This window comes from Podarcis vaucheri (genome assembly GCF_965113315.1).
Source record: "Podarcis vaucheri genome assembly, chromosome: 11".
NCBI lineage: Eukaryota > Metazoa > Chordata > Lepidosauria > Squamata > Lacertidae > Podarcis > Podarcis vaucheri.
In genome coordinates, this window is record NC_138749.1 from 1,727,861 (window position 1) to 1,750,583 (window position 22,723).

Below are 22,723 nucleotides of genomic sequence, written 5' to 3' on the forward strand. Positions count from 1 at the left end.
CCATAGCTTAACTATGCACTGTGCAATGGAGTCCTTCCTTTTATCTGTCCCGAACCTTCTGTTTTTCAGCTTCATAGGATTAAATAACAACAAGAACAACAATAATAATTTATTATTTGTACCCCGCCCACCTGGCTGGGCTTCCCCAGGCACTCTGGGCGGCTTCCAACAAAGTATGAAAATACAGTAGTCTGTTAAACATTAAAAGCTTCCCTAAATAGGGCTACCTTCAGATGTCTTCTAAAAGTCAGACAGTTGTTTATTTCCTTGGTATCAGATGGGAGGGCGTTCCACAGGGCAGGTGCCACTACCGAGAAGGCCCTCTGTCTGGTTCACTTCTCAAAGTGAGGGATCCGCCAGAAGGCCCTCGGCGCTGGACCTCAGTGTCCGGGCAGAATGATGGGGGTGGAGACGCTCCTTCAGGTATCCTGTATCAAGGCCACTTAGGGCTTTAAAAGTCAGCACCAACACTTTGAATTGTGCTCGGAAACATACTGGGAGCCAGTGTAGGTCTTTCAAGACCGGTGTTATGTGGTCTCGGCGGTCGCTCCCAGTCCCCAGTCTAGCAGCCACTTTCTGGATTAGTTGTAGTTTCCAGGTCACCTTCAAAGGTAGCCCCACGTAGAGCACATTGCAGATGTCCACGACTTCTAGTTTTATGAGACACAGAGAAATATTTTTCCCTCTATCCATTTCCTCCACACTAGGCATCATTTGATAAATTTCTCTCATGCTACTTGTGACTCGCTTCTTTTCTAAGCCAAAAGTTAACCTTAACTATTCGAGGCAAACGAATACATGTATCTGTGGGACAGTGGAAAAGAAGCACTGTCAGGAAAAGCACACTTCTAAAAGGAGTAAAAGAAGCTCAGAAGCAAAGTCTCCTCTTTCTTCCCAGAGCAAACGGCTCTTTTCATGCATATTTATAAATTCTTTATGCCACAGGTTCAAGGTGACTGGAGAGCAGACTGAAACCCTCATCAGACGACTGCTTTGCACGGACAGCTCTCTTTGAAGCAGCAGCCCTAGGATAGGACAGCTCCTGCAAAATCACTGTCAGGAAGAACTTCTGGCTGCACACTTAGCACCGAGCCGCGTTCAAGGTTCAGGTAGCGATTTACACATAGCTGTCAAGCGTCCCGTATTTGGAGGGACAGTCCCTTATCCCAGCGCCATGTCCCGCTGCTGTCCCCTATTGATGGATGTCCCTTAAATTTCCCGGGTTTCAAATGAAGCAGCTCCTCTCCCTCCCTCCCTGCCGGCCAGGAAACTATCCCCAGATGTCTCTCTTGGCGCATTAGGGACCCGTCATCTGCGCATCACATGGTGTGTCAGAGGTGGCGTCCGCTCTAATCACCTTTTGATATGCGGAATAATTAGCCGGGCCAGGATGCTGCAATTTTAATGCTGTGCGTTCTCTTCCCACAATTCGCCCAAGGCCCCCAATAGAAAAAAAGGGGGGCGAAGTGTGCACTCTCTCAATGCGCTTGTTGTCCGTCCCCCCCTTCTCTCCTTTGCAACCAGAATGCAAACACCATCTGTCCAGGCTGTGGGAGCCATTAGGGCTCCTGAAAAGCAGATCAGGATCCATCGACGTGGCTCGGCTTTCGCCCTGGCCCAGGTACGCCCCGTGCTCTGCAGAGCAGCAGCCAAGAGCTCCCTTGGCCACATTTGCAACACTAAGACAAGAGTCTCCTGGGCTGCTTCCCACTCAAGAGCCTGTGGAACCCAACAAACTTGTCCCTGCAAATCCTGGAATGCTGACCCAAGTTTAGGAGCACTTCAGCGAGCGAGTTCAGGACTCAATCTATCCGTTTCTGGAGTATTTTCCATTAACTACCATATATTTCCATGTACAGTCATACCTCGTGTTATGTCCGCTTCAGGTTGTGTCCCATGGTGACCTGGAAGTAACAGAACTGGTTACTTCCGGGTTTCACCGCTTGCGCATGTGCAGACGTGCAAAATGATGTGACAAGCATGCATAGAAGCGGCAAATCACAACCTGCGCACAGACGCATTGCGCTCTGCTCATGTTGCAAACAGGGCTCTGGAATAGATCCCGCTTGCAACCAGACGTACCACCGTATAAGACTAGGTTTTTTTCAACAGAAAAATAATGTTTCAATTAGGAGGTTTTTGCGATGTGCGCCAGTGAGGTTTTTTCCCGGCAATCCCCCCTAAAAAAAGCTCAACAACTGTGGGCAATCTCCCCCCCCCATTTTCTAAACCTTTAGTCCTCAAAACTAGGGGGCGTCTTATACATGAGGGTGTGCTATACACGGAAAAGTACGGTATTTTTACGGCTGTCCTGGGCGGGCTTTGGCAAGCAGGCTCAGAAAGGAAGAAAAATCAGGAACAAAGCCGAGCTCACCTTCCTCCTGCAGAGGTCTCTGGGCAAGTTCAAATCCCCACTAAGCCACAAAACCCCATGGGAGACTTTGGGAGGGTCCCTCGCTCTTGGCCTGGCCCTCTTCGCAGGGTTGTTGTGAAGATAAAAAAGGTTGATGGACGTGGTAGTGGTGGGGAACCCTGTATGCTTCTCCGAGCTCTTGGGAAGGTGGACAGGCTCTCGCTCCCTTTCCCCGTCACACTCCCAGTGTCTACAGAATTGCAGAGTCCGAAGGGGTCCCGAGGGACATCTAGACCAACCCCTGTGCAACAGGAAGCTCAGGTAGGCCAGAGAGGGGTGATGCCGTGCTGCGGAAATCCACCAGCTCGCAGAGTGCTGGGCTGGAGACTCTCTCTATAAGGGAGCTTGTCAGGGGACTGCCATCGGAAGAGGGAAGGGAGGCAGAGGGGCAGTTGGGTTACAGGGAAATCTCCAAAAATCTTGCAAAGCAGTTCCTCTTCCTGTGGTGGGGAAAGCCACACCTCCAGTGGGGAAGAGGGGAAGGGACCAGAGGATGCTGCTGGGAGCCTCAGCACTGCTCCTGGCCAAGCCGGCCAGGAAGGAAGCATGCCTCTTCCATCGCCCACCCTGCGCAGAGGAGTAAAACACAAAGAAGGAATAATAATAATAATAATAATAATAATAATAATAATAATAATTTATTATTATTTATTATTTATACCCCGCCCATCTGGCTGGGTTTCCCCAGCCACTCTGGATGGTTTCCAACAGAACACTAAAATACAATAACCTATTAAACATTAAAAGCTTCCCTGAACAGGGCTGCCTTCAGATGTCTTCTAAAGGCCTGGTAGTTGTTGTTCTCTTTGACATCTGGTGGGAGGGTGTTCCACAGGGAAGGAAGGCGCCACTACCGAGAAGGCCCTCTGCCTGGTTTCCTGTAACTTGGCTTCTCGCAGTGAGGGAACCGCCAGAAGGCCCTCAGAGCTGGACCTCAGCGTCCGGGCAGAACGATGGGGGTGGAGACGCTCCTTCAGATATACTAGACTGAGGCCGTTTAGGGCTTTAAAGGTCAGCACCAACACTTTGAATTGTGCTCGGAAACGTACTGGAACGTACTGGAAGGAAGGAAACGGCTGGGGGTGACTAAGCTCTTATGTTGGGAGAGGACCCGGAAACGACCACTCCCAGATTCTGCTAGCGACTGAAGCAGACATAAACTTGTGGTAAAGGTAAAGGGACCCCTGACCATTAGGTCCAGTTGCAGACGACTCTGGGGTTGCGGCGCTCATCTCGCTTTATTGGCCGAGGGAGCCGCATACAGCTTCCGGGTCATGGGGCCAGCATGACTAAGCCGCTTCTGGCGAACCAGAGCAGCGCACGGAAACGCCGTTTACCTTCCCGCCAGAGTGGTACCTACTTATCTACTTGCACTTTGACGTGCTTTCGAACTGCTAGGTGGGCAGGAGCAGGGACTGAGCAACGGCCGTCATGGGGATTCAAACTGCCGACCTTCTGATCGGCAAGTCCTAGGCTCTGTGGTTTAACCCACAGCGCCATCCGTGTCCCTCAACTTGTGGTACTTCACTGTAAATAGTTTCACACCAAAATAAAACCTGTAAAAGGTGGAATCCTGACTGGTTACTCACGAGCAACCACTGTTGCCATCTGACAGAGCTGAACTGTGAGGGGGGAGAGACTCCATTTGCCATCAGGGGGTGGGGTGGGGGGTGGTCTCACCTGTGCTGCCCCACCTCCAGCCCAAGGAGCCTTCGGAAGGGAGTTGCTGTCACAGACTTTGGAGGAATGTGCATTTTAATGCACTGAATAGAGCGGAGGATTTCGAGTCATGGGGTGTGTGTGCATGAACTTAACTCTGCTTAAGTTTATTTTTCAGCTGCTATTTTGTTAACGTGGTTAATATTGTTTTATAGGTTATAAATGCTGCACTGCTTTGTTAATTGAATAGCATGGCTTTTACTTTAATTGTGACGTGCAGCTTAGTTTTTTAGCTGTTGCTTTGTTAATCGTGTTTTATAGATTGCAACTGTTTCACTAATGATTTGTTGATTATTCGATATGACTCTTGCAGTGTTCGCGATGTTTCATGACGCTCTACCGTGTTATTGTCATTTATCGCTTGCAAGCCGCTTTGGGATTCACTTGAATGAAAAGCAGCTTAGAAAGATAATAAATCAAATCAAAACACCCTCTTGGAAAACCCTGCCATTGCATAGCTTCTGAATCTTTTCTTGCACAACTCGCACCAAATAGCTTTCAAACTGCATGTGACGCAGCAGCTGTCCTTGTTAATCCCTGCATTCCCTGATACTCTTAGACCCTGGTTGATGAGAGCCTGCACTGCTTTTGCACATTTCACTATGCTGTGATGCTCAACGTCACCCAAAAGGCGGTGGCAAGCAGGATCCTGAGGTTTGCCACGCTGGTGCTTTTCTTAATTCTCTCCTTCCGAATCCGGGACCTCGTTCCGTTCTGATCGCTTGCTCAGATGCTTGGAAAAGCCTTCATTCTTTGCCTGCCCTCCGTTTCCTCTGAGCAAAGAGCAAGGCTGAGCTCGCCGGGTCCCTTTCTGCCATCCTGGCAAAGAGCCCATCGTGGGTCTCTGTTTCCTCAGAAGGCATCATTAAGCAAGCAATTCTGGCGGGACGGAGAGTGGAGCGGAAGGCTGGACACGTCGGAGAAACAGCGCATATTTCTGCCGCCATTTAAAATGGAAATGTGCCGCGACTCCGCACAGCGAGCAGCTCATTCCTGTTGGTGTGCAGCTGCAACAGAGATCAAAGGAACACATCTCTCATTTTCCAGGCGATTGAGTGCTCTTCCTCCATCTTACTGGCGGGGAAGGAAATGTTCTGCCAGATATTCCAAGCAGGAAGCCTTCTCCAAGTCAGAGGAGGCCGGATCATCTCCTGGGGACCTTTACGTTTGGAGAATCCTCCCCACCCCATCCCTCGTATTGGGTGGTCCAGCAAAGGAAAGCCTGGGAAGACGCAGTTCCCACCAAGACAAGTTGCCACAATCTATTTATTCCACAATCTATATGGATGCCGGCTAACAGATTGAGGTTGAATCCTGACAAGACAGAAGTACTGTTTTGGGGGGACGGGGGCGGGTGGGTGTGGGGGACTCCCTGGTCCTGAATGGGGTAACTGTGCCCCTGAAGGACCAGGTGCGCAGCCTGGGAGTCATTCTGGACTCACAGCTGTCCATGGAGGTGCAGGTCCATTCTGTGTCCAGGACAGCTGTTTATCAGCTCCATCTGGTACGCAGGCTGAGACCCTACCTGCCCGTGGACTGTCTCGCCAGAGTGGTGCATGCTCTGGTTATCTCCCACTTGGACTACTGCAATGCGCTCTACGTGGGGCTGCCTTTGAAGGTGACCCGGAAACTACAACTAATCCAGAATGCGGCAGCTAGACTGGGGACTGGGAGCGGCCGCCGAGACCATATAACACCTGTCCTGAAAGACCTACATTGGCTCCCAGCACGTTTCTGAGCACAATTCAAAGTGTTGGTGCTGACTTTTAAAGCCCTAAATGGCCTCGGTCCAATATATCTGAAGGAGCATCTCCACCCCCATCATTCTACCTGGACACTGAGGTCCAGCGCCGAGGGCCTTCTGGAGGTTCCCTTACTGCGAAAAGCCAAGTTACAGGAAACCAGGCAGAGGGCCTTCTCGGTGGTGGCGCCTGCCCTGTGGAACACCCTCCCATCACATGTCAAAGAGAACAACAACTACCAGACTTTTAGAAGACATCTGAGGGCAGCCCTGTTCAGGGAAGCTTTTAATGTTTAATAGGTTATTGTATTTTAGTGTTCTGTTGGAAACCATCCAGAGTGGCTGAGGAAACCCAGCCAGATGGATGGGGTATAAATAATAAATTATTATTATTATTATTATTATTATTATTATTATTATTATTATTATTATTATTATTTGCTTACAGGGGGAGGTTCAAGCCTTGTTTCTGCCCTGAAATGTGGCCTTGCAAAATGTACTTTCTGTAGAATGGGCAGAGGGAGGGATACTAGGAACCCACCTCCAAGAGTGGCTGTTGTAAGAAGGAATCTTCCTTGGAGGTTTACAAAAACAGGTCGGGTGGTCATCTGTCAGGGATTATTTCGCTGAGATTCCTGTATTGCGGGGGTTGGGCTAGATGACCACTGGGATAGAATCATAGAATCCTAGAGTTGGAAGAGACCACAAGGGCCATCGAGTCCAACCCCCTGCCAAGCAGGAAACACCATCAGAGCACTCCTGACATATGGTTGTCAAGCCTCTGCTTAAAGACCTCCAAAGTAGGAGACTCCACCACACTCCTTGGCAGCAAATTCCACTGCCGAACAGCTCTTACTGTCAGGAAGTTCTTCCTAATGTTTAGGTGGAATCTTCTTTCTTGTAGTTTGGATCCATTGCTCCATGTCCGCTTCTCTGGAGCAGCAGAAAACAACCCTTCTCCCTCCTCTATATGACATCCTTTTATATATTTGAACATGGCTATCATATCCCAGGGACGCGGGTGGCGCTGTGGGTAAAAGCCTCAGCGCCTAGTACTTGCCGATCGCATGGTCGGCGGTTCGAATCCCCATGACGGGGTGAGCTCCCATTGCTCGGTCCCAGCGCCTGCCAACCTAGCAGTTCGAAAGCACCCTCGGGTGCAAGTAGATAAATAGGTACCGCTTACCAGCGGGAAGGTAAACGGCGTTCCGTGTGCTGCGCTGGCTCGCCAGATGCAGCTTTGTCGCGCTGGCCACGTGACCCGGAAGTGTCTCCGGACAGCGCTGGCCCCCGGCCTATAGATGTGAGATGGGCGCACAAACCCCAGAGTCTGTCAAGACTGGCCCGCTCGGGCAGGGGTACCTTTACCTTTACCTTTATCATATCACCCCTTAACCTCTTCTTCTCCAGGCTAAACATGCCCAGCTCCCTTATCTGTTCCTCATAAGGCATCATTTCCAGGCCTTTGACCATTTTGGTTGCCCTCCTCTGGACACGTTCCAGTTTGTCAGTGTCCTTCTTGAACTGTGGTGCCCAGAACTGGACACAGTACTCCAGGTGAGGTCTGACCAGAGCAGAATACAGTGGCACTATTACTTCCCTTGATCTAGATGCTATACTATCGATGCAGCCCAGATGTCCCTTCCAACTCTAGAATTCAATGATTCTTTGAATCCAGTTCAGACTTGTAAAACACCTTGTGATCTTTGGATGAAAGGCAATATTCCCTCGTTTTCCATTCACCAAGTGATTTAAGCTGCACCTCATAATATGTATATATTCGGTGCAATGTACAATATATTTTTGTTCCGCATTCCGATCAATACTGTATCAAGCAACATACATTTGTGTGTAGTAGGTGTGCACAATATATATTTCGAAGCATAAAAAGATAAAATGAAATTACTAATTTGTTGGAAGTTGCCCAAGAGTGGGTGAGGCAACCCGCTTAGATGGGCGGCAGACAAACAAGTAAATATTAACAACAACAGATTGCAAAGCATTTTGCAAACACAAAAGTGTGACGCCTCTCCCAAGGCAGAAGCCGGGACCAGCCACCATATTTACCTATCGCGAACTCGTCGAAAGAGATGGAGGTGGAGCTGCTGCCCAGAGCATTTGTCACCGTCAAAGTCACCTTGTACTTCTTGCTGGAGAAAAGGTGAAGGTACCGGATGTAGCACCTGTTTTTGAGGGACACGTCCATGTCACACACAATCTCCTTGGAGTCGTGCCTGGAGAAAGAGAAGAGTCGAGGCTGAGATGACGCAGGGAGGAAAGGTAAAGGGACCCCTGACCATTAGGTCCAGTCGTGGCCAACTCTGGGGTTGCGGCGCTCGTCTTGCTTTACTGGCCGAGGGAGCCGGTGTTTGTCCGCAGACAGCTTCTGGGTCATGTGGCCAGCAGGACTAAGCTGCTTCTGGCGAACCAGAGCAGTGCATGGAAACGCCGTTTACCTTCCCGCCGGAGCGGTACCTATTTATCTACTTGCACTTTGACGTGCTTTTGAACTGCTAGGCTGGCAGGAGCAGGGACCGAGCAACAGGAGCTCACCCCGTTGAGGGGATTCGAACCGCCGACCTTCTGATCAGCAAGCCCTAGGCTCTGTGGTTTAACCCACAGCGCTACCCATGTCCTAAAGGTAAAGGTACCCCTGACCATTAGGTCCAGTCGCAGATGACTCTGGGGTTGCGGCGCTCAACTTGTTCTATAGACCGAGGGAGCCAGCGTTTGTCCGCAGAAAGCTTCCAGGTCATGTGGCCAGCATGACTAAGCCGCTTCTGGCAAAGCAGAGCAGCACACGGAAATGCCGTTTACCTTCACGCCGGAGCGATACCTATTTATCTACTTGCACTTGACTTGCTTTCGAACTGCTAGGTTGGCAGGAGCAGGGACAGAACAACGGGAGCTCACCCCGTCGCGGGGATTTGAACCACCGACCTTCTGATTGGCAAGTCCTAGGCTCTGTGGTTTAACCCACAGCACCACCGGCGTCCCTCCCTTACCCCTACTTTCCCCAAATTATCACAGTTCAGAACCACATTGATATAATGAAATACCACTTTACCCTCCACTAGTTAGGAAACTCTTTGCTGCATACATGGGTAGATACACCCTTCTTTGTTAATAATAATAATATATTTTTTAATTTATTTATACCCTGCCCTCCTCTGCTAGAGCCGGGCTCAGGGCGGCTAACACCAGTAAAGTTACAATAAAAACATAATGGGGTTAAGAAAAACACAATTTAAAATATGGGTTAAAATACAATTTAAAATGCAGCCTCATTTTAAAAGTCAAAACCATAAGGGGAGAGAAACATAAGGGTCAGACTGAGTCCAAACCAAATGCCAGGCGGAACAGCTCTGTCTTGCAGGCCCTGCGGAAAGATGTTACTTCTGAATCCAGATTATATCCCATTTAAATCACTGTGAAAGGTTAGCCATGACTTCACTGACATCCTGCTCCATTTCAAGGGGAAGTAAACACAGCTTGTTTCACCTAGATCCCACTTGTAGTAATTCCTAAGGAGTCTTAGGCAGAAATGCCTCTGTTTGCTTGAAATGCAGAAAAGGGGCAGCAAGAGGTGTTGGCCAAAGGGAGAACCGAGGCCTCAGAGAGCAGCCGCCAATCACAGCATCATGGAATGGTAGAGTTGGAAGGGGTCTTAAAGGGTCCTCTAGTCCACCCCCTGCAATGTAGGAATCCCAGGTAAAGAATCCTGGACCGTTGAACCTCCAACCTCTGCCTAAAAACACCCAATGAAGGCGAGTCCGCAGGTGAGAAGACTGAGATGAACAGCTATAAATGCCAACTTCGTATATTTGTGGAAAATGGCCAGATTGGGGTTTCACATGAGGGCCCATATTCAGGGCTGAATTTCAAGTCTGGGATTTCACACCTTCCCTGTACTATCACACAGGGCAGTAGCTACTCAAAAGAAGGAGTAAAAAGTGAGCCAGTGTGGTGTAGTGGTTAAGAGCGGTAGTCTCGTAATCTGGGAAACCGGGTTCGTGTCTCCGCTCCTCCACATGCAGCTGCTGGGTGACCTTGGGCCAGTCACACTTCTTTGAAGTCTCTCAGCCCCACTCACCTCACAGAGTGTTTGTTGTGGGGGAGGAAGGGAAAGGAGAATGTTAGCCGCTTTGAGACTCCTGAAGGGGAGTGATAAAGCATGATATCAAATCCAAATCCAAAATTCTGCACATGCTCAGAGACATTCTCCATTATTCAAGAGATGGAGGAAAGCCCGGCTCAAACTTAGGGTTGCAGCAAAATATCAGGGATATTTTGGATTGCGGGGTGCAAAGATTGAGGTGGGAAGAGAAGGGGAAAGTTCAGATGAAAGCATCATGTTCTCTCCAACCTTGAGTACATACATCATGTTGACCCTGTCAACTCTCACAAGAACAGGCACCATAGTCCTTGTTTATCAAGGAAACAGGCTTCGGGCTGTTGTCCTGGAAATAGAATTTATGTTTTCACCCGCCTCATAATCAGACCTTTTTTTTTTTTTAGCCCTTCACAAGGAGAGCAAGTCGGTGGGTGTTGTTCAGCACAAATAACGGTGGACACAGACAAGATCCTGACATGTGGGAGGAAATCTCCGCATCAGCACTTGCCACCAGATTTCACCTAAAGTGAAATCCCAAGCCGTAGCTGGAAGTTCCAGTTCAGGCCAAGTAACAGGAGGATCTGGAAGGAAGCAAATAATTTTGATGAAGCTGGCTAAATTACTTGAGGATAGCGCACCTCTAAAATTGTCAAAAGGGAATATTTCTTCACATGATGGTAACTTGCGGCACTCACTGTTGCGAGGGTGTGCTGAATTAATTCAGAGGAAGTAAATCTACCCTGGTTGACCATCAAAGATCAGGATCCTCAACTCACTTCCTGCGCCTTCCAGCACACTGCAGGAGGGGGCATTACGGCTAGCGGGGAGACATTGATTCCCCCCTCCCCAAAAAGGCCACAATGAGCTGTGCCTACCCAATTTCTCCCCTTCTACAAAATTCGCCAAGTATCAGGAGTCCTGCCCCACTCTGGGGTGGGCTGAAGCTCAGTGACAGAGCACATTGCTTTCTCTTCCCCATGTTATCTTTGAGAATTGGTCCCCACAGCACGATTAAGGAAGATTTATGCCTCCAAGAGCATAGGACTGGTGAAGTAATATATGCGGTTACAAAGGCATTTTGCAGCAAACATGTTTTGATAAAGTGGTTTAGAAGCAAGACACTATCTGGACTCTCATCTAATATTGATCGGTTATTTATATATACATTGCTGTATATTTCTCCCATACTTTCGGACCGTGGTACGCTTATGTATTGTTTTAATGGGGTCTGTATACCCAGGTGTGTTTTGCCTGGATCTTCGCCAATTGTGCTTTCTCCTTATCATTTTTATATAATTGAGGGCTTGTGTTTGTGCTCTGCAGGAAGCTGTTTACGGGGTGTCGGACCATTGTTCTATCTAGCTGGGCATCGACAACACCTCCTGGAAGTGAATTCCCAGAGTTCGCATGCAGAAGGTCCCAGGCTTGATACCTGGTGTCTGTAGCTACAACTAATCCAGAATGCGGCAGCTAGACTGGTGACTGAGAGCAGCCGCCGAGACCACATAACACCGGTCTTGAAAGACCTACATTGGCTCCCAGTACGTTTCCGAGCACAATTCAAAGTGTTGGTGCTGACCTTTAAAGCCCTAAACGGCCTCAAAGGCCCAGTATACCTGAAGGAGCGTCTCCACCCCCATCATTCTGCCCGGACACTGAGGTCCAGCTCCAAGGGCCTTCTGGCGCTTCCCTCCCTACGAGAAGTAAGGTTACAGGGTTTCCCCAGCCACTCTGGGCGGCTTCCAACAAAGATTAAAAGTACATTAAAATGCCACACATTAAAAACTTCCCTGAACAGGGCTGCCTCCAGAGGTCTTCTAAATGGGAGGTAGTTGTTTATCTCTTTGACATCTGGTGGGAGGGTGTTCCACAGGATGGGTGCCACTACCGAGAAGGCCCTCTGCCTGGTTCCCTGTAACTTGGCTTCCCGCAGCGAGGGAACCACCAGAAGGCCGTCGGCACTGGACCTCAGTGTCCAGTGGAGATGCTCCTTCAGGTCTACTGGGCCAAGGCCATTTAGGGCTTTAAAGGTCAGCACCAACACTTTGAATTGTGCTCGGAAACATACTGGGCTAGGGCTCTTGTGCCCAAATCCTGTTTGCAGGTTTCTCACGAGCATCTGTTTGGCCACTGCGAGAACAGGAGACCAGACCAGATGGGCCATTGACCTCATCCACCAGGCCCTTCTGATGTATTTAATGTCTGGAACGCCACAGGTTCCCCCTTGGATTAACTGCTGGGATAGTTCAGTCGATAAGAGCATGAGACTCTTAATCTCGGGGTTGTGGGTTTGAGCTTCACAATGGGCAAAAGATTCCTGCATTGCAGGGGGCTGGACTGGGGGACCCCTGTTGTCCCTTCCAACTCCTAGAGTCTGTCCCTGCCCTAAACACTCTGTTTAGAGCAGTGCTTCTCAACCTGTGGGTCCCCAGATGTTGTTGGACTACAACTCCCATCATCCCTGAGCTCTGGCCTTGCTAGCTAGGGGTGATGGGAGTTGTAGTCCAACAACATCTTGGGACCCACAGATTGAGAACTGCTGGCCTAGAGGGTCAAAAGCTAGATAAAATTCCAGTAAAAGCAGCTGGGAAAGGGGCACAAATGCCTGTGGAACGATCTCCGGTGTCTGCCTTAAAGCTGATGTTCATGAAAGCAGCCAGGCCAGTCAAGGTCGCATGCGCTCAGTCCTGTGTTTTTGTTCTGGGAAGGGTCTCCCCCCTGCCCCGCAAAGGAATGCCTTCCCTCGAGGCCCTACTCACATTACGGTGATGTTGAAGGTGTCTGGAATGTACGTCGGGATGGGCATGTGCCAACTGCAGTAGAAGCCGCTGGGGTAATTGTTCGACCGGCACATCAATGCGGGCTCCTTGGGCGGCGCTGTTGGGAAAGAGAAAGGGGTGGTCAAGCCAGGCTCTCTCTGCTGCGATCGAACGCTGCTCTGGATGCAGAACGAAGAAGGGCCAAGCAATCCAGATTTAACCCTGGAAAGAACTCGAACCCAATGCATGGTAAACGTGCGGCAAGTCCTCTAGTCCACTTGCAAAAGAAGGAACAAAGGTGCACAGAATTTGAACATGCTTGGTGTCACATGAAAAGAACATGTCTAACAGATGGCAACAGGCGAAACTCCCCAATGATTATATTTCCACACCAGAAAAAGCTTAATCTTTCCTCGCTTTTGTAGAAACTTCCTGCCTGCAGTTGTTCAATGCCCAAGAGGCCTGGTTTGTCCCAATGGCAACCCTCAGCCCTTCAGGTGCCATTAGCTGTGAACCAGTCCTTTTGTTATAGGTCTGTGGATGGCTGCTCTCAGGCTGGCACAACCAAACCTGGAATTGCAGAGAACTTTGAAGTTCTGCATCCAAATCGGAGCAAGCAGCAATCAGTCTTTCGGAGGATCGCCATTTGCTCCGATTTAGAAGTAAAACATGGGTTTTTCTGGGAAACATGCAAACAAACAGACACTGAGCTATTTTATAGCACAGACCTGTGCCTGGAAAGTGGGGCACAAAGGAAGCTTGGAGGAGCCCTAAGGGGGGAGGGCTTGGGCGGGGGCTCTGGAAGTGCAAATGACTACCAGACTTCAAGAAGCTGGTATCACCACTAGGTCAAGTCCACCAATTTTCTTGAATTAATTAAGCCAACAGGTTTTAATTGGATATTGAATAAATGTGCAATCCATTGTTACCGTTCTGAATTTGATTGTGTTATTACCTTCCCAGTGGGCCATGCAAACTTCTATTCTGAATGACGCTTTTTAGAGGGTGATGTAGGAGGCCCTGGGGACGGGTTTATGGAACCAAAGGGCGGCCCTCCCAAAGTTTGGGAACCGCTACTTTAAATCAACCAGGATTCAGATGCCCGTGCTTGGATAAAATCAAGATTAAAGCATTATAAGGCAAGCCAATGAATCCTAAGAGCATTTGCTGCGGCTATTTATTATGTATACAGTGGTGCCTCACAAGACGAAATTAATCCGTTCCACGAGTCTCTTCGTCTTGCGGTTTTTTCGTCTTGCAAAGCACGGCTATTAGCGGCTTAACGGCTTAGCGGCTATTAACGGCTTAGCGGCTTTAAGAAAAAGGAAACAAACTCGCAAGAACTCGCAAGAAGTTTCGTCTTGCGAAGCAAGCCCATAGGGAAATTCGTCTTGCAGAACGACTCAAAAAACGCAAAACCCTTTTGTCTAGCGAGTTTTTCGTCTTGCGAGGCATTCGTCTTGCGGGGCACCAGTGTACCTCATAATAGCTACAGCAAAGTGATAAGCGCAGGTCAACAGCCAACGTTCTCCACTGTTCTTTTCCTTTGATTGTTGAGCAAAAAAGGATGTGATATCAATATAAGTCCCCAGTGTTATATTTAGCCATCCTTCCTCCTCTCCACGTTGCTGCTACTATCAGCTTAACACCCCACAACCCCGGCTGCATTAGTGTGTGAATGCAGTGTGAATCCAGTAGGAAAGCAGGAAAAAACTTCACATTTGGCAACCAATGCATCCCATGGTTTCAGATAGTATATGGGTAAAAAAGGTAAAGGACCCCTGACAGCTAAGTCCAGTTGTGGATGACTCTGAGCGCTGAGGGAGCCGGTGTTTGTCCGCAGACAGTTTTTCCGGGTCATTTGGCCAGCATGACTCAGCTGCTTCTGGCAAACCAGAGCAGTGCATGGAAACGCTGTTTGCCTTCCCGCCGGAGCGGTACTTATTTATCTACTTGCACTTTGAGGTGCTTTCGAACTGCTAGGTTGGCAGGAGCAGGGACCGAGCAATGGGAGCTCACCCCGTCGTGGGGATTTGAACCGCCGACTTTCTGATTGGCAATTCCTAGGCTCTGTGGTTTAGACCACAGCGCCACCCACGTATATGGGTAGATGAGTCTAAAAAGTCAGGGACACAATTTTTCACACCCCTCTAGCAGCTATGTTGGCTCTTTTGTCAGAAGTGATGCATTTGGTGTTAACTCTGGAAGCATACACTCGATTCTCACCAAGCTAAGCCTCCATCAGAAGGCTCAGTTGGTCAGCACCACACTCATTGGGACACGGGTGGCGCTGTGGTCTAAACCGCTGAGCCTCTTGGGCTTGCCGATCGGAAGGTCGGTGGTTCGAATCCCCATGATGGAGTGAGCTCCCGTTGCTCTGTCCCAGCTTCTGCCAACCCAGCAGTTGAAAAGCACACCAGTGCGAGTAGATAAATAGGTACCACTGTGGTGGGAAGGTAAACGGTGTTTCCATGCACTCTGGTTTCTATCATGGTGTCAGGTTGCACCAGAAGCAGTTTGGTTCTGCTGGCCACATGACCTGGAAAGCTGTCTGTGGACAAACGCCGGCTTCCTCGGCCTGAAAGTGAGATGATCTCCACAACCCCAGAGTGGACTTAACCATCCAGGGGTCTTTTACCATTTTTTTTTACACTCATTGATGACACTCAGACTTCACTCATTGACCGAGAACTTGAAAAGCAGGCGCCGGCTCATGTCTTGCAAAGCGATTGCTTCAAGATTGCCTGCACTTTTTGCTCTGCAACCTTTGCAACCGTTTCGTAGCAGCCAACTCCACGAGTCAGAGACGGGTCCTGGGAAGAAGCTTGTCTGCCCTGAATCGACAGCCCCTCCACTTCACTGGCTAACCTGTGAGATCCAGCATTAGGAAATGGAAGAGAATGGTTCTCTCTGTCCCCCTTCTCCGTAACGGCACAAATTTACTGAATTTAAGGTCACGAGGGACTCATCTATTGCCGTCCTGTAGAACACGGGGTGCTAAAGAACCTCCAGTAATTACAAGCATATATCAAGCCTCCACATTAGCCCCCTGCAGGGCTTGTCGCAGGACAAAATCCCACACAAGTACAGCTTTCATCTTGGTGCAAGAAGCATCTCAGGCCCTTCCACTGAGGACCACAGATATCTAACAGCCCAAGCACTGCCTGTCCCAGATCACATTCCCAGGCAAGAGGTAAAAAGGGTGCCTCAAATCTCAGCTCCCTTCCGCCAGCCTCTCTCCTCCTTCAGACAAACATTCCAACTTTTTATTATTTATATGTATAGATTTTTTAAAAGCCTGTGGCTATGATATCTCTTGTTTAGCTGGCAACAGCTCTGCTCTAAAGGGAAGGCCTTCTTCACGCAGTGCATAGTTAAAACTTTGGAACTCACTGCCACTGGAAGCAGGGATGGCCACCAACTTGGATGGCTTTAAAAGAGGACTGGGCAAATTCACGGAGGAGGAAAGGGCTATCGAAGTCTGCTGGCACTGGACTTCAGTGTCCAGGCTGAACAATGGGGGTGAAGACGCTCCGTCAGGTATACTGGGCCTTTGAGGCCGTTTAGGGCTTTAAAGGTCAGCACCAACACTTTGAATTGTGCTCGGAAACGTACTGGGAGCCAATGTAGGTCTTTCAAGACCGATGTCATATGGTCTCGGCAGCCGCTCCCAGTCACCAGTCTAGCTGCCGCATTCTGGATTAGTTGTAGTTTCCGGGTCACCTTCAAAGGTAGCCCCACGTAGAGCGCATGGCAATCTAAGTGGGAGATAACCAGAGCATGCACCACTCTGGTGAGACAGGCCACTGTGCAGGGAGGGTCTCATCCTGTGTGCCAGATGGAGCTGGTAGGCAGCTGCCCTGGATACAGAATGGACCTGCAACTCCATGGACAGCTGTGAGTCCAAAATGACTCCCAGGCTGCGCACCTGGTCCTTCAGGGGCACAGTTGCCCCATTCAGGACCAGGGAGTCCTCCACACCCGCCCGCCTCCTGTCCCCCAAAAACAGTACAGTGGTACCTCAGGTTACATATGCTTCAGGTTACATATGCTTCAGGTTACAGACTCCAGTAACCCAGAAATAGTGCTTCAGGTTAAGAACAGAAATCGTGCTCCGGCAGTGCGGCAGCAGCGGGAGGCCCCATTAGCTAAAGTGATGCTTCAGGTTAAGAACAGACCTCCGGAACGAATTAAGTACTTAACCCAAGATACCACTGTACTTCTGTCTTGTCAGGATTCAACCTCAATCTGTTAGCCACCATCCAACCAGAAGGCTCTGGTGCTCGGATCCTGCTTGTGATATGATGATGATGAAGAAGTACCACTCTAGAAAAAGATATAGCCTTACAGAGCATGCTCAGTAGTTGTGGAATTCTGCATGTAAGGTGTGTGTGTGGGGGGGAATTAGGAAAGATCAGGACTGGAGTGTGGGTTTGCAAAAAGAAGAGCAGGATGCTGTCTCTGTGTGAGTGGCTGGCATCATTCCTGTTAGGAGTGTTTCCTTGCAAGTCCCCTTGGCTCATTCACAACCCCTTTCAAGCGCACCTTTGCATCTGGAGTGCAGATATTGCTGCTTCTTCTTACTGCTTTCCTCTACTTAACCAGATTTATATTCCGCTCGCTTGGAAGAAAACCTCCGAGCAGTTTACAAAAATAAAAACGGAAACCTTAAAATTATGGATAACAGACGAGTTAAAATCAGGTGCTTACAAATAGTCAAAAGAGGATGAACAGCAGCAGCAGCTAAAAAGAAATGAAGAATGTTTAACTTCTAAAGGCCTGTTCAGGGAAGTTTTTAATGTGTGACATTTTAATGTATTTTTAATCTTTGTTGGAAGCCGCCCAGAGTGGCTGGGGAAGCCCAGCCAGATGGGCGGGGTACAAATAATAAATTATTATTATTATTATTATTATTATTATTATTATTATTATTATTATTATTATTCTAAGCAGGTGCCCAAAAGGAAACAGTGAAACTGCCTCCCTGGTTTTCAATCGACAGGAAGTTCCAAAGTTTGTTTTAGAAATGCAAAATGCAGCAGTTGTGGGCCGTGACAATGGCTGGGATAAGATCATTTGTGGAGGGGCAATTTAACTCTTTCCTCCACAGAGGCACTCCCAAATTAGCCCCCTGCCCCACTGCTGCCACCGACCGGAAATTTCTCATTGTCTTAGCAGCCTTTTATGCAATTATTCTTTTCACAATTTTGTAAGACACCGTCTAATTTGATACTACTCAGACCAGGGAGGATTGAAAGCATTAATATAGATTTAATATCATCATATGTCAGAACTGCATTCATCTTAAATTAGACCCATAGATCACCAATATCACCTATTTCCTATATTGTGAAATATTGTAATTTCTGCTATGTATTAAATTCAGGGTTATATATAAACAGATTCTTGCCAGAAAAATTCAAAGCTGAAGATTATCGCTGACTGTATCTCAAACGGTTAGCAAATTGGATAATAACAAATTACTTTTAATTTGTAGAGGGGCTTTCTGTCTTATTCATCCATAATGACATGGAGAGGAATCTCAGGCAGGGAGCTTGTTCCATTTCCAAGCCATTAACTATTCCATAAAGCGTTCGTCAAAGCTACGACCCCCATCTATGCAATTTGCCAGCTAATATCAGGAACTTATCGTCCTTTCCTTTTATCTTCCTGCAACAGGTTAATCATCGCGTAGGAGATAGGATTTCACAGTGCTTAAACCTGGAAAAACTCTTTGTTCTAACGTTTTTTGAACTAAAAAGGGCAAAATTTTGAAAGACCCATTTGCTCACTTTGGTCGCCTGGTCTGTGCCTGAAGAGGCTTCATCTGATAACAGGCTGAAGAGGTGTCTAGAATGGATCCCAAGGTATCAGAATGGATCCCACCACTTCAGGCTACAGGTGTGGAGTGCTGTTTTCAAACATCGTCATCATTATTATTTATTGAATTTATATACAGTGGATGCTCGGGTTGTGAATGTGATCCATGCGGGATACACGTCCGCAACACGCAGCGGTGATTTGTTGCGATTTGGCGCTTCTGCACATGCGCAAAGTGCAATTTAGCGTTTCTGCGCATGCGTGACTGCTGAAACCCAGAAGTAACCTCTTCCGGTACTTCTGGGTTTTGGCAGTCTGTAACCCGAAAAAACGCAACCCGAAGCACCTGTAACCCGAGGTATGACTGTACTGCCCTCTACATGGAGGTCTGAGGGCAGTTCATACAACTACATCAAAATATAAAACCACAAAATATATAATCAAAATATTAAAATGTCCATCTCTGAAAGTAAAAAATAAATAAAATTAAAACAGCACAGCCTGCTCCCTGTTACACTATCTGTCTTCTGGCGAGGAGGCTGCTCATTTGTTTTTTTTCATCAGTCATGGATGCTTTAGTTGAGATTCCTGCACTGCAGTGGGGTGGACTAGAGGACCTTTGGGGTCCCCTGTGATTCTATGATATTCAAAGAGCGCATCCTGCAGTCTGAATTGGCACCGTTTTATTTATTGCATCTACACCCCACCTTTTCCTTTAAGGAGCTCGAGGCTGCATACTTGGCTCTCCCCCTCCTCTCATTTACCCTTCACAACAGCCCTGTGAGGTACGATAGGCTGAGAGGCAGTGCTTGGCCCAGGGCCATCCAGTGAGATCCACGGCCGAGTATTTGAAGCCTGTTCTCCCAGATCCTAGTCTGGCACGCTAACCACCATGCCACACTGCCTCTCATCTAGCACCTCATTTATCCATAGGCAGAGCTCTCTCCACCAGCAACCTGGGAGTCTGAAGCCCAACCGCCTTGGACCGCAAGCAAATAATTTGGTATGAGTCACTGAATTCAGAATCCTTTTTTTAAAAAAAAAAGTCGTTTTGATTTAAAAGATTGTAAAGATGCCTTTTGCTCACACTCAGTGTAGCTCCAGTAAAACCGAGAATTACAGCTTTTAATTTCAGAGATGTTAAAAGTGCTTCGGGAACACTCAGCTGCAACAGGGACCCAAAATGCCCGGCGGGCCTGTTTTAGGACTGTAAGGAGAAACTGCTGGATCCGACCAGTGGGCCATCCAGTCCAGCCTGCTGTTCTCACAGGGGCCCCCAAGGCAAGCCTGAAATCAGGATTCGAACACAAGGCCCACTCTTCCCGCCCTGTGGCTTCCAGCAGCTGGCACTCAGAAGCTGGCAGAACCCCAGACCTGCACCCCAAACCATTCTTCCCAGACATGCTCAGGGTGCTCTACTCCAAGGCAGGGCTCGGGGAGACCTGGCGGTCTGGTCCGCAGCAGGCCTTGCCAGAGAGCAGTGCATCGATATAAGCGATGAGCTCGATTTGCAAAAACCCCGCGTGAGCTTTCTGGTAAGAAGAGTTAAAAATAACTGGCAACCTTGTGACTTTGAAGGCAGCCTCTGGCCATGACAGCTTAAAATTCCAAATAAGCCTCAGAGTCTGTTTTATTCTATTACAGAGACTGACACAGATGTTAAATTCCTTAAAAAGACTCCAGGTCCTTTAATTAATTTAAAGCCCCAAACTAATGAATGGATTTACTTGCAAATTCCCAGAAAATCCATTTTGCATGCAAGGACTAAGTGCCTCTATGTTTGGGGAGGAGCAGACAGACGGAGCAGCGGAATTAAGTGCAAGATAAAACTCGCAGAAGCAGCAGCTATCTATCGATGGGTTTGGAGACTGCTGCCTCCACAGAAATCTGAACCGGGGATCCTTTGGCACAGCCGTCCAGTTCCTGGCAGGTGACTGGGTTTGAGTGAAGCCTGCCTTCGCTTAGGAACAAGGCAATTAGCACTTTCTTATGAGGATGCCAGCTCTGGTGGAAAGTGTCTGCTCCAGGTGGGCTTCTAGAAAACAACCCCCCCAAACCACCACACACATATTTATTCTTCTTCAGGAGCTGTCATGCTTGTCCCAGAGCTTAGGAGAGATGAAGGATGTTGTTGTTCCCTGAATCAAGGTCTGATGAAGAGTTATGCAAAAGTCAAACACTTGAAAATTCCCTCCCCCACCCGGCTCTGGAGATCTCTTTTTGCATTCTTGGCAGCCAGATAAATAATGACGCCCAGACCCCTTCCATCTTCAGGGGACGTTGGGTGAAAAGGGTTGGGGGCTAGATTTCAGAAAGCCAATTCCTAGATTTGCAGGATTTCTGGACTCCTGTGCCTTCCCATCAGAAATAAACAACTATCCAACTTTTAGAAGACATCTGAAGGCAGTCCATGGGGTCACGAAGAGGCGGACACAATGAAACGACTAAACAACAACAACCTCAGGTTACAGATGCTTCAGGTTACAGAAGCTTCAGGTTACTGACTCTGCTAACCCAGAAATAGTACCTCAGGTTAAGAACTTTGCTCCAGGATGAGAACAGAAATCGTGCGGCGGCAGCGGGAGGCCCCATTGGCTAAAGTGGTGCTTCAGGTTAAGAACGGACCTCCGCAACAAATTAAGTACTTAACCCGAGGTACCCCTGTATTCTACTTTAGCTCCTGGAGAGCTGCTGCTATCAGAGCAGGTGATTAGGGGCTAGACGGACATGTGGTCTGGCAAGGTAGCTTCCTTTGTCACTGGGAGATAGGTTTGACCCAGAGACAGGCACTGAAGCACCTTACAAGCCCTCACCCATTTGCACGGCAATTTGTCTCAAAATCTGAGCTGCCAGATAGAGACCTGACCTGGGGGTGGTGCATTGCTTAAAATCTATGAGACAGAGAGCGAGAGAGAGCGATGCATCCTTCCTCCTGCCTTAATCATTTCACTCCCTGCTCTAGTATGAGGCGAGCATCTCTGCTAATGGCTATTTCAGCCTTCAGACACCAGACGAAGGCCAGAGACAGGATAATGAGTCTGACAGAGAGATTATTCAAACAGACCCGCAGCAAGTTCAGAAGAGAGAGAGAGAGAGAGAGAAAACAAGAACAGCGAGGCCAGAAATGCTCTCGCCTCCCTCTCTTCTGCTACAGGTGCTCCTCAACAGCCCCTCCAAAAAACACCCCCCCCCACTGCAGGATAGATGGGGGAATCAGCTCAAGGGCAGCTGTGAATTTAAAGAGAGGGAGAGGATCCTTTCCCCTGGGCAAACACACCCCAGCTCAGCCCTTTCTGATCTGCTTGCACAAGGAAGACAGGCTGCTTTGCTTTTGCAAAACAACAGCAAAAAATAAAAATAATAAAAACCCCCAAAGCAAGGAAGGCTTTGAGTTCCTGAGGATGCTACCGCTGGGTGGCAGTGCTCCACAAGGGGTCTGACTCTCTTCACAGGAGGAAATAAGCACTGCTGTGAAGGAGGAGACCAGCAGCCCTCCTGCCTCAGTGCTGCCTCTGCCCAGAAGCCACAGTTTAGCTCGCTGGCGCAAGGCGAGAGGGGGCACCTGCACCCCCACCGTGCGCCCCCAGAATCACGTGATCAGAGGAGGAGTGGAGTTGAGGACCACAGTGCTGTCTGAGCCACAGCAGCAAAGGAAGATAAGAACATAGCATTGCAGGGGTTGGACTAGATGACTCTCAGGGCCCCTTCCATCTAGTCTAGGATCCTGTTCTCACAGGGGCTGAGCGAGTGCCTTTGGAAAACGCAAAGAGGATCATGACCTCCAACGTTTCTCCGATGAAAACAGGGACATCCTATTCCATAACAAAATAAAAAAATTCCTTCCTGTAGCACCTGTAGGTGCTACAGGAAGGAATTTTTTATTTTGACTATGGCAGACCAACACGGCTACCTATCTGTAACTATTCCATAACAGTAATTATACTATATATACCCCACCCATCGGACCGGCTTGCCCCAGCCACTCTGGGTGGCTTTTCAACATATATAAAAACATAATAAAGCATAAAATGTTAAAAAACTACCCTCTAAATGGGCTGCCTTCAGGTGGCTCGGGGGTCGGATAGTTCCGTATCCTCCAAGATTTCTCTGATGAAAATAGGGACGTCCGAAGAAAAAGAGGGACTGGGATCAAATCA

At 48.5% G+C, this 22,723-nt stretch overlaps 1 protein-coding gene across 2 annotated transcripts in view; it reads right to left on the minus strand.

Annotated features, from left to right (window-relative positions):
* The window catches only part of CNTFR (ciliary neurotrophic factor receptor), a 452,132-nt gene that overhangs the window by 29,558 nt on the left and 399,851 nt on the right, over positions 1–22,723 (minus strand). For both annotated transcript variants that reach the window (XM_082242163.1, XM_082242164.1), the window contains 2 exons: positions 12,747–12,864; positions 7,941–8,107 (listed from right to left, as the gene is read on the minus strand). In XM_082242163.1, the coding sequence (XP_082098289.1) occupies positions 7,941–8,107; positions 12,747–12,864 (285 nt within the window). The remainder of the gene's footprint in view (positions 1–7,940; positions 8,108–12,746; positions 12,865–22,723) is intronic.